This window comes from Taurulus bubalis (assembly GCF_910589615.1).
Source record: "Taurulus bubalis genome assembly, chromosome: 11".
Lineage (NCBI taxonomy): Eukaryota > Metazoa > Chordata > Actinopteri > Perciformes > Cottidae > Taurulus > Taurulus bubalis.
In genome coordinates this window covers 1,968,561-1,984,489 of record NC_136599.1, presented here as the reverse complement: position 1 = coordinate 1,984,489, position 15,929 = coordinate 1,968,561, and the positions used below count along the sequence as shown (strand labels likewise).

Below are 15,929 nucleotides of genomic sequence, written 5' to 3'. Positions count from 1 at the left end.
TCAGTTTGACTTCAGCTGACGAAGATGAAGGAGTTGTGTTCCAATAAACTAAAATACTAGAAAGACCCGATACAAAGGGTTCCAGAGTTATAAAACCATTTAACCTTGGAACCCTAAAGGACTGAAGGGTTGAAGGGTTTCAGGGTTAACCCTTTAGCCCTTTAGACTGTTAACCCCTTAACCCTGGAACCCTTTAAGGGCTATAGGGTTAAAGGTCTAAATGGTTCCAGGGTTAAAGGGTTGGCGGGTTAAATGGCTAAATAGCCCCTTTATCCCTTTAGCCCTTTTACCCTTTATCCCTTTAACCCTTTAGCCCTGTATCCCTTTAACCCATCAACCCTTTATCCCTTTAACTCTTTATCCCTGTAGCCCTTTAGCGCTTTAACCCTTTAACCCTTTATCCCTGTACCCTTTAACCCTTTATCCCTTTATCCCTTTAACCTTTAACCCTTTAGCCCTTTAACCCTTTATCCCTGTAACCTTTAACCCTTTAGCCCTTTAACCCTTTATCCCTTTAACCTTTAACCCTTTAGCCCTTTAACCCTTTATCCATGTACCCTTTAACCCTTTAGCCCTTTAATATTTAACCTTTAACCCTTTAGCCCTTTAACCTTTAGCCCTTTAACCCTTTAGCCCTTTAACCTTTAGCCCTTTAGCCTTTAACCCTTTAACCTTTAACCCTTCAGCCCTTTAACCTTTAACCCTTTAACCCTTTAGCCTTTAACCCTTTAGCCCTTTAACCTTTAGCCCTTTAGCCTTTAACCCTTTAACCTTTAGCCCTTTAGCCTTTAACCCTTTAACCTTTAGCCCTTTAACCCTTTAGCCTTTAACCCTTTAGCCCTTTAACCTTTAGCCCTTTAACCTTTAGCCCTTTCACCCTTTAACCCTTTACCCAGAGTCAATAAGTGAACTCAGTGACGGACAGTGAAGCAGCTGCTGCTCAGCTCACATCAATACTACTGTGAGTTTCTAGGAGGAGAAACTATGCAGACATTCCTGAGAGGAGGAGGAGGAGAGAGGGAGGAAGATAAGAGCAAAGGGAGGAAGACATTACTTTCCACACTGAAGATAAACTCTACAGTTTACTACGATCCAAGCAAGTAGGGAAGAAGTACTGTGGTATGAATATCATGTTAATGTTGAAGTAAAAGTACTGTTTTATAGTAGTTTAAAGTATTTAATGTCATGTGTTTATAGTAGTATAAAGTATTTAATGCATTATATCTTTTGTATCTCACTGTTCATCCCTGCTTCATTAGCACAACAGGTCCCAATCTCTCAGAGGAAGAGGTGCACTGTGGGTAACGTAGGCAGCAGAACGTGTTCCTCGTGAAGAGGAGGTGAGATCTTCAGTCATGTGACTCTTTGAGGTCCAACAACCCAGAAAATCAGCAGAGACGCTAACACCTGTCTCCTTCCTCCCCGTCTTTGTTGACAACATTATTCGGCTTGTTTATCGCCTTCACCTGTCCATCGGTGGAATAATGTGAAAGCACCCGGGACCCGCGTGTTTCTAAATCCCTGCTTTCGCCCCAGACAGCGAACGCCTCAAAAGAGTGAAATAAAATGGAGAGATCCCTTCACAGTCGGTACGGAGAGCAGGAAACATCACACATCACCCATTTATATATCAGGTTTCTATTAAACCCCTGTACAAACACACACACACACACACACACACACACACACACACACACACACACACAGTGAGCGACTTACGTTTGGAGTCCTTCACACTTTTCAAAGCCGACTGCAGTCGCTCCAACATGATGAACAGACCAGAAACAAGCAGACACAAAAAGAAAAAAACCTGCCTGTCTGTCTGTCTCTCTGTCTGTCTGTGTTTCTGCCTGTGTGTGAGACAGGTCTTGCCTCTGGAAGCGGACGAGCGAGACTACGACTATGAGTGTGAGCTGCAGGGGAAAAGAGACAGCTGGGAGGTAGGGGGCGTGGCCACTAGAGCAGATAACACACACACACACACACACACACACACACACACACACACACAAACAGAAGAGATTATTGTTCATGTTTCAGGGGAGGCGATGCGTTTGAGGTCTCTACGACTGTTCTGTAAACCAGGTCGTTCCTTCCGGCTGAACGCAGTTAAAACAGCGGAACAAACATAGAAGCTCAGCTGCAGAGTGCATCACAGCACAGAGACGTCAGCGCCCCCTACAGGCTGCAGAGTGCATCACAGCACAGAGACGTCAGCGCCCCCTACAGGCTGCAGAGTGCATCACAGCACAGAGACGTCAGCGCCCCCTACAGGCTGCAGAGTGCATCACAGCACAGAGATGTCAGTGCCCCCTACAGGCTGCAGAGGGCATCACAGCACAGAGATGTCAGCGCCCCCTACAGGCTGCAGAGTGCATTACAGCATTACAGCTGTATGAGTTATCTGTTCTTAGAGTTTGGTCTTAAGGATACAAACTCATAATGCGCCAATGTGGTATTCGGAGTATGACCGAAATCTACACAGGTACTCCATCGATCTTAACGTAGGTTCTGAAAAGGTCCCGGGAGGAAGAATCGTCTTCTGAACTACCTTTTAATCCAATGAGACGCTCTACCATTGACCCAGACTTTCAAATGTGGAGCTTTGAGATCTTTCAGATGCTATTTTAAAACAAAACAGGAGGTAGAAGGATTACAGAACCAGACCAACGACCCAGGTCTTCCACCTGTCCAGGTCTGTGCAGGACGAGTTTAAGTCCCCACATACTCTTTCTCTCTTTCATTCAACTTAATGGAAGCATTTTGAATAAAAAGTAGTACTCAGAGAATCCGTGGGAGTTCCTCTTTTGGTATCTCTGGGATGGAACATGTAGAGTTCAGCATTCACACAGTGTTTCTGAGGGGATGTACATAAAATGAAGAGATTCACTGGGACTCACCCCCATTGGTCACTTCCTGAGAGGCGATGACAAATCCGAAACCTTCTCCCGCCCGCCTCCTCAGATCCACCTCCACCGTCTTTGTGCCTCCTCTTCCATCTTTAGCGATTGCTCCCAGTGCTCCTCCCCCAACTCCCCCTCTGACGGGAGGAGGCCCACCGGCGCTCTCCTCGACTCCCAGCAGATCACGTGGCTCCAAGGTCAGCGTCACGGGAACGGAGTCCAGGAAGCTGGTGCTCTGGATGAGGGCCGAGGCTGGGGGCCCGTTTGGAGTCTGGGCAAGAGAGGCTCCTGGAACAACAAGGAGGAGTCAGATTTAGGGCTGTGCGGTACCTGTAACAGGCCATAGTATACCGCCAGTCCAGACTATACCTGGGGTTAAAGGGGCTTTGGATAGATTATACCCCGGGTATATTATGGCCTAGGCCAATTTATACACCTCCAACCAGATTATACCCCCATGATATCAGTAGTGTTGAGTGATATACACAATAATTACTTCATTTTTCAACATTTTATTGGGAGTTCAGCTAAGGTGAGTTAAGTAAGAAAGCTAACTGACTTAAATCTTAAAACTCTAAAACATAGACTTTTATTACTTTTTTTACAGAAAAAATATTAGACTTCCACAAAGATCAAAGATTATTACATCCTGAAACTTCAACTTCTAAGACTAGCAAGTCCTTGCTACAATATAAATGTTCAAAGTTAAACATTGATAACAATATCAAAACATCCACAAAGATCAAAGATTACGACCACACTTCTCAGTAGTGTTACACATTCAAATAGAAGCACATACCCCACACATAATACACATTGTAACATAATGTAATAAAAGTCAGAACATCCTGAAACTTCAACTTCTAAGACTAGCAAGTCCTCGCTACAATATGAATGTTCAAAGTTAAACACTGATAACATCAAAATGATCATGCTTGTTTTCAAGATAAAGTGCATGTTCTGTTGATGACTGCAGATTGAAGATTGCGGGATAGGTCAACCAATCCATGGAGTCATCGCCTTTTGTGTGGATGACGCAACTCAACAGACAGTTTATCCCCTGGGGTATACTCTGGCCTGGAGGGGTATAGTATGGCCTAGGCTATTTTACACCCCGGGTATAGTTTGGCCTTGGACAGTTTATCCCCGGGTATACTCTGGCTTGGGCCAAAGTATACCCAGGTTTAATCTGGGCGGGGGTTCATTTGGCCTGTTACACCTGTATACCGGTTTCAAATTTCCATACCGTAAGAATTTTCCGTTGTCGTTCTTCGGCAGGCAAAAACATTTATTTTTCATCTAAAAAAAATACCTTGATATACCGTAAAACCGCCAGAATCTTACAACATACCACAATATGAATTGTTGGCCATACCGCCCAGCCCTAGTCAGACTGATGGAGACAGGAGGACAAGGTGGAGACACAAGGAGAACTTGATCAGGGCAGTTACCTTGGTGGGTCCCTGGGGCTGGTAGGTGCCCCTCCTGGGGACTCTCCAGGACCAAGCCAGCCTGGTTCAGTGGGGGGACGCCCCCCACCAAGGCACCCGTGGATGGGGAAGGCAAGTCGGCTGAAGGCGGAGGGTGGGAGGAAGAGGGAGTGGCCAGGCCGTGTGAGGAGGGGAGGGGCTTGTAGAGGTTTGGGGTGACGACTGGGGAAGACATGGGACCTGTTGGAGAGAGAAAGATCTTCATTGTGATCGTCGGTTCACCTGAAACACGACTCAAGCTTTTATTGATGCCCTGTCTTCAAAGTAAATAAATCCAAGAGCTAGAACTGATAATCATCAATGAATGGATCAGAGTTAGCAGGTTCACACTTCATGTACCTCCTCTGTAGACCAGGAGTACCACCTCTCCCTGTTTGGTGTGTTCTTGCAGGACTCTCTGGACCTGAGGACAGACATGCACCAATGGTTATGTAAAGAAAGTCCTATGCAAAGGTATCCCCTGATGTTAAAACCTGTTTCAGAAGATTTTCTATCCTGGCATAAAAGTGAGGAGTCTTCAGAAACCAGCTCAGGAAAAGACTTCTCCTCTTCCTATCTTTGTAACACCGGACACCTGATAATGAGCCATCGAACATTCTCCACGACTCAGCACATAAGAGGCACCCAGCAGTTCAACCCAGCAGTTCAACCCAGTTTAGAGAGGTTCAGCTTTCCATCGAGTTCAGCATCTCCACACCTCTTTAGGAGAGCGACCCAACACACAGCTGTCGCTGATGTAGACTTGAATGTCCGCTGTAGGACCACAGACCAGGATAATAATACCGTAACATACCGTGAAACTGCCAGAATCTTACAAAATACCGTGATATGAATTCTTGGCCATACCGCCCAGCCCTATTTCCCACAGTCTCGAGTCCGTCCAGAAACAATGAGCATCCATTGTGTTTGAATCTCTGGATAGCCAATGAGAGCGGAGCATCATGAGGCTACGTTGATGCCGACTGACTGGCTGTTGAATAAAGAACAACGTCTTACCTGAGAGAGGCTGAGGCTCTGTACGTCCGCCCCGTTGACCTTCACTATGGTGTCTCCTGTCTGCAGCGATGGGCAGTGCCTTCGATCCCAGACCCGCCTCACCACCGCCAGCTGACCTCCTTGACCTCCCGCCATTACGCTGAACCCCAGCCCCCCGCTCTCGCTGCGCCCGAGGGCCACCGGTACCAGCTCTCCAGGAGGATCTCCTCCTGGCGGCCCCGCACCGAGGGGGAGCACCAGCCCGGGGTTTCCTCGAGAGGCCGAGGAGGGCGCTTGGTGATTGGCTGGACAGCCGTTGAAGCCGCAGGATGGGACGTCTCTGGGCGGGGTCAAGGCGAGGGACGTCTGGGGCATCGGCGGGCGCTGCACAGGAGCGCCAGGAGGTGAGGAGGAGGTGGGCTTGTTCGCGGCAGTGGGGCTGGTGGAGTTTTGGAGGAGGCCCGTCTCTGGCTGAGAGACAGCCAGTTTAAACAGAGAGTGGGAGGACGCGGAACTGATGGGGAGCGTGGAGGAGGAGATGGGGAGCGTCGACGTAGAAAGGTCGCTTTCTGAAGACTTGGAACTCTGAAGCTGGAGGAGGGAGGAGGAGGAGTAGGCGGGGAGGGTGCTGCTGTTGTATCGAATCAGAGAAGACCTGCAAGGAGGAGGAGCAGAAAACAGAGGTTTTATACAAATGAAACATTTATTTATCATTTCATACTTATGCTACTCAGGTTCCTGAGAATAAATAGAGCTTATGTTTTCAACCAATCAGAGCTGTGTCGACGCAATGAGGCCGCACAGATTGTTACATAAATTGGCTCCGTTAGTCCATGTCGATGTGTCCTTGAGCAAGATACTTAACCCCAAATTGCTCCCCGTTGCTTTCTCTACGGTGTATAAAGCTAAAATGTCAGTCACTTTGGAAAAAGCGTCAGCTTAATGTAATGTAACATGTCCTGGACGAACATTAAACTCAACCTCAAGCACAGCTTCTGATTGGTTGGTTTGAGCTAAACATGACTGGTTGCAATAGAGTAGTGGCCCCAGGCAGCTTCTCTGAGGGACACCTGAACACACCGTCTTTGATTCAGAGAATCACTGTAGAAAGACCTCCTTTACAAACTACTTATTGCTGCTAACACGGCTAATGCTAACACTACTAATGCTAACACTGAAGCTCCTCCCACCTGCGTGTTCCAGCGTTTGACAGGCCGCCATCAGAGTCACTGTGATTGATGGCTGCCGTCCTTTCTGGGGGTGGTGGTGGACCCAATGGAGGGTCAGAGGAAGTGGGTGTTGGCGGGCCCGTCAGCCCGTTTGTCATTGGCTGAGCGGCGTAGGAGGGCGGTGTTCGGCTTGGCCCTAGATTATATCAGAGTGAAGGAGTTATTACTTATCAGACAGACAGCTGATCAATGAGTGAAATTAAAGGTGATCGGTGGTATGAACGGATGTGTTTGATTCTCTGTAGACACAAAACAAAGCAGGAATCAGCTGATTGACTGGATGTGTGATGGAGTTAAAATACTAATGTTACATCCTCCATCGTCTTTCTGACCTGGCGTGCTGCTGTCGGCGTCCAGCGTCCGGCTGAAGGTGAGGTGTGTCGGCCCGCGGTTCACGGTGGGGGGGTAGGGGGGCTCACTGGGAGTCTGCGGCTGTGGAAGAGGTTAAGAAGTCAGACACAAGGCTGGTGGTCTCCACGGTGGTCCCTGTTGAACACACAATAACCACCGCACCGTCTCCAGGCTCTGCTTGGGACACCCATCCGGGTTGTAAAGCATGGGGTACCCTCTCCTCAGCACCACGTCCACACTCTGGCCCATCGGCACCGCCTTCAGCATCTCCACCACCTCTTTGTGAGAGTGGCCCAGCACACAGCTGTCGTTGATGTAGACCAGGATGTCCCCTGGAGAACCACAGACCAGGACACAGTCAGTCTGCTGCTCATCCACGTGAGGGAGTCAGTATATTAGCAGTAGTATCAGTACCACACACAGTACCAGTACCTGTGTTTAGGGCTGGGGGCCCTCCAGGTGTGACGCTGTACACCTGGAGGAACTCTCTGGGTCGACTTCCTCCAACGATGTTGAAGCCGAAGCCTCGAGGACCTTTAGACAGCCGGGTGTGGATGGAGTAACCCTTCAGCTGGCCGGGCTGCTCGCTGAACTCTGGGACTGGGACAGAGGGGACAGAAGGGACAGATGAGGACAGGTGAGGACAGGAGAGGACAGAGTGGACAGGTGAGGTAAGGGGGTGACAGGTGAGGACAGGTGAGGACAGAGGGGACAGGTGAGGACAGGTGAGGACAGAGGGGACAGGTGAGGACAGAGGGGACAGGTGAAGACAGGGAGGACAGGTGAGGACAGGTGAGCACAGGGAGGACAGGTGAGGACAGAGAGGACAGGTGAAGACAGAGGGGAAAGGTGAGGACAGGAGAGGACAGGTGAAGACAGAGGGGACAGGTGAGGACAGAGGGGACAGAGGGGACAGGTGAGGACAGGTGAGGACAGAGGGTACAGGTAAAGGACAGGGAGGACAGGTGAGGACAGGGAGGACAGGTGAGGTAAGGGGGCGACAGGTGAGGACAGAGGGGACAGAGGGGACAGGTGAGGACAGGTGAGGACAGAGGGGACAGGTGAGGACAGGTGAGGACAGAGGGGACAGGTGAGGACAGAGGGGACAGGTGAGGACAGGGAGGACAGGTGAGGACAGGGAGGACAAGGAGGACAGGTGAGGACAGGGAGGACAAGTGAGGTAAGGGGGCGACAGGTGAGGACAGAGGGGACAGAGGGGACAGGTGAGGACAGGTGAGGACAGATGGGACAGAGGGGACAGGTGAGGACAGGGAGGACAAGTGAGGTAAGGGGGCGACAGGTGAGGACAGAGGGGACAGAGGGGACAGGTGAGGACAGGTGAGGACAGAGGGGACAGGTGAGGACAGATGGGACAGAGGGGACAGGTGAGGACAGGTGAGGACAGGTGAGGACAGAGGGGACAGAGGGGACAGGTGAGGACAGGTGAGGACAGGTGAAGACAGGGAGGACAGGTGAGGACAGGGAGGACAGAGGGGACAGGTGAGGACAGATGGGACAGAGGGACAGGTGAGGACAGGTGAGGACAGAGGGGACAGGTGAGGACAGGTGAGGACAGGTGAGGACAGAGGGGACAGAGGGGACAGGTGAGGACAGGTGAGGACAGGTGAGGACAGGGAGGACAGAGGGGACAGAGGGGACAGGTGAGGACAGGTGAGGACAGAGGGGACAGAGGGGACAGGTGAGGACAGGTGAGGACAGAGGGGACAGGTGAGGACAGAGGGGACAGAGGGGACAGAGGGGACAGGTGAGGACAGGTGAGGACAGAGGGGACAGGTGAGGACAGGGAGGACAGGTGAGGACAGGGAGGACAGGTGAGGACAGGTGAGGACAGAGAGGACAGGTGAAGACAGAGGGGAAAGGTGAGGACAGGAGAGGACAGGTGAAGACAGGGAGGACAGGTGAGGACAGGGAGGACAGAGGGGACAGGTGAGGACAGAGGGAACAGGTGAGGACAGATGGGACAGAGGGACAGGTGAGGACAGGTGAGGACAGAGGGTACAGGTGAGGACAGGGAGGACAAGTGAGGTAAGGGGGCGACAGGTGAGGACAGAGGGGACAGAGGGGACAGGTGAGGACAGGTGAGGACAGATGGGACAGGTGAGGACAGATGGGACAGGTGAGGACAGGTGAGGACAGGTGAGGACAGAGGGGACAGAGGGGACAGGTGAGGACAGGTGAGGACAGGTGAAGACAGGGAGGACAGGTGAGGACAGGGAGGACAGGTGAGGACAGGGAGGACAGAGGGGACAGGTGAGGACAGAGGGGACAGAGGGGACAGGTGAGGACAGAGGGGACAGAGGGGACAGGTGAGGACAGGTGAGGACAGAGGGGACAGGTGAGGACAGGTGAGGACAGAGGGGACAGATTGTTAAATTACTTAATATTACAAAATTAGACTAGATTATACAATAAAACAAATTAAAATAAATCAGTAAAAATTGAAAATACTGAGTTTTAACATGTTATCTAAACTAACTAACTATGAAGCAGCAGCAGACAGCACAGACTGAGAATCAATCACCCAAGCTGACCGATAATTAATGAATCAATGAATCAATCAGACTCACGTTCTGTAAAGGGAGTCGTCTCTTTGCTCTGAGTTCGAGGATCCAGCCAGCTGGTCGTCTTTGAGTGATGACTGAAAGAGTGACATCATCACCATCATCATCATCATCATCACCATCATCATCATCATCATCATCATCATCAGTGGGTAATGTAGGAATTCAACTGATGAGTGATGTTTGGATCAATAATCATGACTCACTTGATGTAATACGGCTCTCCTGAGTCACTGAACGCCAGCTCCCAGTTATCAGGCAGCGGACCTCCTCCTCCTCCTCCTCTTCCACCTCTTCCTCTCCCTACTCCTCTTCCTCTTCCTCCTCTTCCTCCTCCTCCATTCTCCGTTCCCTCCCGATTCCCGACCGCCAACTCCCACGATTGGCTGAGAGGCAGGATTGTGGGCGGGAGTCCAGCCAAACCTGCTCTGACAGACAGAGGGTGTGTGTGAGTCTTTAATGAGCACACACACACACACACACACACACACACACACACACACACACACACACATACTACCTGACAGGTTGCTTTCCTCCTCGCTGTTGTCTCCTTCCTCCACGGCCTTCTCCAGGTTACTCAGAGACTTGCTCCTCGTCCTGAAGTTCCTCAGCAGGTTCCGGTGTTCCTGGTACGTGATTGGTGGACTCTCCAGACCGATGTGGACTGGGCGGGGCGTCCCGTAGTAGTTCCCTGTGATTGGACGCCGAGAAAAACACGGTCCATTATAATGCAATGTATAATAATAATAATAACTGTGTCTTTATTAGTATTAGTACATGTATGTACAGGTATAGTATATAGGAATTAGTATATATATATATATATATATATATATATAATATATATATATATATATTAGTATATAAGTATAGTATATAGGTATTAGTATATATATGTATATATTAGTATATAAGCATAGTATATAAGTATTAGTATATATGTATATATAAGTATATAAGTATAGTATATAGGCATTAGTATATATATATATATATATATATATATATATATATATATATATATATATATATATATATATATATATATATTAGTACATAGGTATTAGTATATATATATATATTAGTATATAAGTATTAGTATATAGGTATTAGTATATATATATATATATATATATATATATATATATATATATATATTAGTATATAAGTATTAGTATATATATGAAGGTATTTATGTGCGAGCTCAGGTTCTATTTCCGTCTCATTAATCCTTCAGATTAAGGGAGAGAGAAGTGGGACGGATTAAAGAACCGGATCCTCTTTTCCAAATACGGATCAAATATTCAGCGTGGATCCTTTATCACAGACAGGTTCATGGCTGACCTTTGACCTCCCACACATAAGATCCGTTTGCCTGCACGTGAGAACGTGTTTTCTGCGTCTGTCAGAGAAGATGACGTCACACCTTTGAACTTGCCGCTCTCCAGCAGAGCGCCGGACTCCTCCAGGGAGAAAAACTCCTCGATGGACACGAAGTTGTAGTCCACACCTGAGATCTCCCCGTCCCGAGGCTGCCTGGTCGTACCTGTGGGGGACGGGCACAGTGATGTCATCAGAGAGGGACGGCGCTGTGTAAAACGTGTCCGCTGTGTGTGTGTGTGTGTGGCCTACAACATGACCTCTAACACGAGTGTAGTCCACTTCCTGGAATCATTGACAGACGCTGTAGAAACCTGCAGCTGCTCAGGTTGAACTTTGACCTTCATTTAAAGGAACAGGCCGCAGTTTTATTGTTATTATTATTTTATGTTTTCTCTCCAAATACAACATGAACATCACACAGGACTCTGTGGACCGGGACCAAAGTGGACTATAAGAAAATAGGCGCAGAAACCTTTTGTACTTTGTGTTTATGTTTTGTGTGTACAGGTGCGTGTGTGTGTGTGTGTGTGTGTGTGTGTGTGTGTGTGTGTGTGCATGTGTGTGTGTGTCTTACAGGGTACAGCTCGCAGGTACAGGTTCTCTCTGATGAGCTGCTGCAGCTGACTGTCCATGGAGCCGGGAGTGAAACACTTGCTGAGGTACAACCTGAGGTCCTTACAGAGGGACGACCCTGAGGGAAGAGGACATGATGTCATAGTGATGTCATTACAGAGGACATGATGTCATAGTGATGTCATTACAGAGGATATGATGTCATAGTGATGTCATTACAGAGGACATGATGTCATAGTGATGTCATTACAGAGGACATGATGTCATAGTGATGTCATTACAGAGGATATGATGTCATAGTGATGTCATTACAGAGGATATAATGTCATAGTGATGTCATTACAGAGGACATGATGTCATAGTGATGTCATTACAGAGGACATGATGTCATAGTGATGTCATTACAGAGGATATAATGTCATAGTGATGTCATTACAGAGGACATGATGTCATAGTGATGTCATTACAGAGGATATAATGTCATAGTGATGTCATTACAGAGGACATGATGTCATAGTGATCTCATTACAGAGGACATGATGTCATAGTGATGTCAATACAGAGGACATGATGTCATAGTGATGTCATTACAGAGGACATGATGTCATAGTGATGTCATTACAGAGGACATGATGTCATAGTGATGTCATTACAGAGGATATAATGTCATAGTGATGTCATTACAGAGGACATGATGTCATAGTGATCTCATTACAGAGGACATGGTGATATGTTGAACGTGCGCTCTCACCTGGTGAGACCGTCTTGATTCTGATTGGATGAGGACAGGAGTTGAGGACTCCTCTGACATCACCGAGGGTCATCCCCAACACGGGCGTCCCCCCGATCTCTAGAATGATGTCGCCCACAGTGGCCCCGCCCCCGTGGGCCGCGGTGACGAATGGGAACTCGCCGTAGTCCGCCCCGCCCCCGATGGCCAGCCCCAGCTCTCCCGAGCCGCCGCCCAGCGGGACGAAGCTCTCCTGCACCTGGAGACGGACAAAGAGGAAGGGAGGTCAGCTGACTGGAGGCGGTCCTTACTCCAGGTGTGAAGACGAGAGCCGTTACCTTCGAGCGCCAGTGCAGCTTCTTCACCGTCGCTTTAGACATGGCGGCCGAGCTGCAGACAGGAAGAAACAACGTTACTGAGCGCGCTCAATAGCACCTGTGAACACCTGTAATCACCTGTGGACAGTTGTGGACAGTTGTGGACACCTGTAATCATATGTGAACACCTGTGGACACCTGTGGACACTTGTGGACACCTGTGGACACCTGTAATCACATGTGGACACCTGTGAACACCTGTGGACATTTGTGGACATGTGTAATCACATGTAATCACCTGTGGACACTTGTGGACACCTGTAATCATATGTGGACACCTGTGAACACCTGTGGACACTTGTGGACACCTGTGGACACTTGTGGACATGTGTAATCACATTTAATCACCTGTGAACACCTGTGGACACTTGTGGACATGTGTAATCACATTTAATCACCTGTGAACACCTGTGGACACTTGTGGACATGTGTAATCACATTTAATCACCTGTGAACATCTGTGGACACTTGTGGACACTTGTGGACACCTGTAATCATATGTGGACACTTGTGTACAGCTGTGGACTCTTATGAACCATGGGTAAACACCTGTGAACCATGGGTAAACACCGGTGGACACCTGTGGACACGTCAGTACACCTGTACACATTTGCATATATTATATAGTTGTATTTCTCTGGAGAGTTCTTTTATCAGACAGCAGTTTAAAACTCTGTTTGGTGACTGAGGCACAAAAACGAGATAAAGAAATACCTGCCGACCAACTCAGAGTCTTCTTTACCTCCTTCCTGATGAGGACATTTATTCACCTCCTTGATTCCTCACCCCCTAACGAGGACTATTATTTCCCTCCTTGCTTCCTCACTAGGAAGCTTCCTCACCCCTTAACAAAGACTATTATTTCCCTCCTTGCTTCCTCACTCGGAAGCTTCCTCGCCCCCTAACGAGGACGTGACTCGGCTCTTCACAGTCGAGTTTGTATTCCGTGGTTTTAATTGGTCTGTGAGACGGAACGCTGAACCGTTCTCTTCCTGTTTAGGATCCGCTCCTCCATCAACTCATCGGCTCTCAGGCTCACACAACGGCAGATGGTGGCCAACCGCAGGGAGCCACACACACACTCACTCATTATGTACACGCACACACACACACACACACACACACACACACACACACACACACACACACACACACACTCATTATGTACACACACACACACACACACACACACACTATACGCAAATGTAAACAGAAACACAAATACATGCAGACCAGCCACTGACACCATTTCATTTATACACACTCAGACCCACAGGGACACACACACACACACACACACACACACACACACACACACACACACACACACACACACACACACACACACACACACATATTGCCGTACGTTCAATATGGATGAGCATATGTGGAGGTGGGAGTCAGAGAAAAACAAACAAATAAACAAACAAACGTCCCCAAGCAGCGATTCAAACAATCTGAGGCTTTTAACGTGAAACTTCACTGACGAAACAGGAAGTAAAGATGCTTCCTAGAGAAACAGGAAGTAAAGATGTTTCCTAGAGAAATAGGAAGTAAAGATGGAAACAGGAAGTAAAGATGCTTCCTAAGCAAACAGGAAGTAAAGATGCTTCCTAGAGAAACAGGAAGTAAAGATGCTTCCTAGAGAGACAGGAAGTAAAGATGCTTCCTAGAGAAACAGGAAGTAAAGATGCTTCCTAGAGAAACAGGAAGGAAAGATGCTTCCTAGAGAAAGAGGAAGTAAAGATGCTTCCTAGAGAAACAGGAAGTAAAGATGTTTCCTAGAGAAAGAGGAAGTAAAGATGGAAACAGGAAGTAAAGATGCTTCCTAAGCAAACAGGAAATAAAGATGCTTCCTTGAGAAAGAGGAAGTAAAGATGCTTCCTAAGCAAACAGGAAGTAAAGATGTGTGTGTGTGTGTGTGTGTGTGTGTGTACCTGTTTGTGTGTGTGTCGTACCTGTGTGAGTGTTGTATCTCTGTGTCTGTCGTACCTGTGTGTGTCTGTGTGTTAGTGTGTGTCGTACCTGTGTGTGTCTGTGTGTTAGTGTGTGTCGTACCTGTGTGTGTCTGTGTGTTAGTGTGTGTCGTACCTGTGTGTGTCTGTGTGTTAGTGTGTGTCGTACCTGTGTTGTTGTGCGTTCAGCTCTCATGTCTCAGTGTTTCTGCTGCTCTCTGGCTCTCTTCCTGTTTCCCTGCCCGCTCTCTCTGATTGGTCGGGTCAGAGTCCACCGTGTGATGTCATCAGTGTGTTTAAGGAGTGTGTGTCTTTTCTCTCTTCGTGTTCTCCGTTTGTAGGAATGTGAGTTAGTCTCATGCAAACAGAAACCACTACGGCTGACTGCGATTGGCTCACACTGATGACATCACTGGTGACTCCCAGATATGTCCACAATCACACTCCTGACCGACAGTAGAAGAAGAAACTCAGTGAATCAACTGATGAAATCGTCGTCTTCAAGGCCGGGAGGGACCAGTACACAACACCAGTACACAACACCAGTACACAACACCAGTACACAATACCAGTACACAATACCAGTACAACACCAGTACACAACACCAGTACACAACACCAGTACACAATACCAGTACACAATACCAGTACAACACCAGTACACAACACCAGTACACAACACTAGTACACAACACCAGTACACAACACTAGTACACAACACCAGTACACAACACTAGTACACAATACCAGTACAATACCAGTACACAATACCAGTACACAACACCAGTACACAATACCAGTACACAACACCAGTACACAACACCAGTACACAATACCAGTACAACACCAGTACACAATACCAGTACAATACCAGTACACAATACCAGTACAATACAGTACACAACACCAGTACACAACACTAGTACACAATACCAGTACAATACCAGTACACAATACCAGTACACAACACCAGTACAATACCAGTACACAATACCAGTACACAATACCATACCAGTACTGCATTCTCTCTCCTGACCACCAGGGGGCGACTCATCTGGTTGTATAGAAGTCTGTGCTTCACGTGTTAAAGCTGCATTCTCTGCTCCGAGAGGTCAGAGGTCACTGACAGTACAGGGGCAAGTGAGTCATGAAGAGGATGAAGATGATGAAGAGGATGAAGCTGGAGGAGGAAGAGCAGCTCTGTGTACTAGTTTCCTGTCTGGTGACGCTGAGCGTCTCTGACGGTCCTGTCGGTCTGAATCTGTGCAGACTTGTGATGATGTCATCGGCCCTCCATGTTTACGTTCTACTGTTTATTTCCACAACAGTAATAACAGTGATAATAGTAATAACAAACAGTAATAACAGTAATAACAGT

At 48.0% G+C, this 15,929-nt stretch overlaps 1 protein-coding gene across 1 annotated transcript in view; it reads right to left on the bottom strand.

Annotated features, from left to right (window-relative positions):
- Window positions 1–12,605, bottom strand: part of magixa (MAGI family member, X-linked a) — a gene marked incomplete at its 3' end in the record, with an annotated part of 20,316 nt that extends 7,711 nt beyond the window's left edge. The window contains exons 1-15 of the mRNA XM_079226427.1: window positions 12,558–12,605; window positions 12,241–12,478; window positions 11,491–11,607; window positions 10,960–11,079; window positions 10,044–10,224; window positions 9,737–9,958; window positions 9,537–9,607; window positions 7,381–7,548; window positions 7,114–7,280; window positions 6,930–7,029; window positions 6,559–6,733; window positions 5,390–6,023; window positions 4,733–4,796; window positions 4,355–4,573; window positions 2,901–3,191 (exon numbers count right to left, since the gene is read on the bottom strand). Coding sequence (XP_079082553.1) covers window positions 2,901–3,191; window positions 4,355–4,573; window positions 4,733–4,796; window positions 5,390–6,023; window positions 6,559–6,733; window positions 6,930–7,029; window positions 7,114–7,280; window positions 7,381–7,548; window positions 9,537–9,607; window positions 9,737–9,958; window positions 10,044–10,224; window positions 10,960–11,079; window positions 11,491–11,607; window positions 12,241–12,478; window positions 12,558–12,599 — 2,809 coding nt within the window. The 5' untranslated portion in view covers window positions 12,600–12,605. The remainder of the gene's footprint in view (window positions 1–2,900; window positions 3,192–4,354; window positions 4,574–4,732; window positions 4,797–5,389; window positions 6,024–6,558; window positions 6,734–6,929; window positions 7,030–7,113; window positions 7,281–7,380; window positions 7,549–9,536; window positions 9,608–9,736; window positions 9,959–10,043; window positions 10,225–10,959; window positions 11,080–11,490; window positions 11,608–12,240; window positions 12,479–12,557) is intronic.
- Between the last annotated feature and the right edge of the window lie 3,324 nt (window positions 12,606–15,929).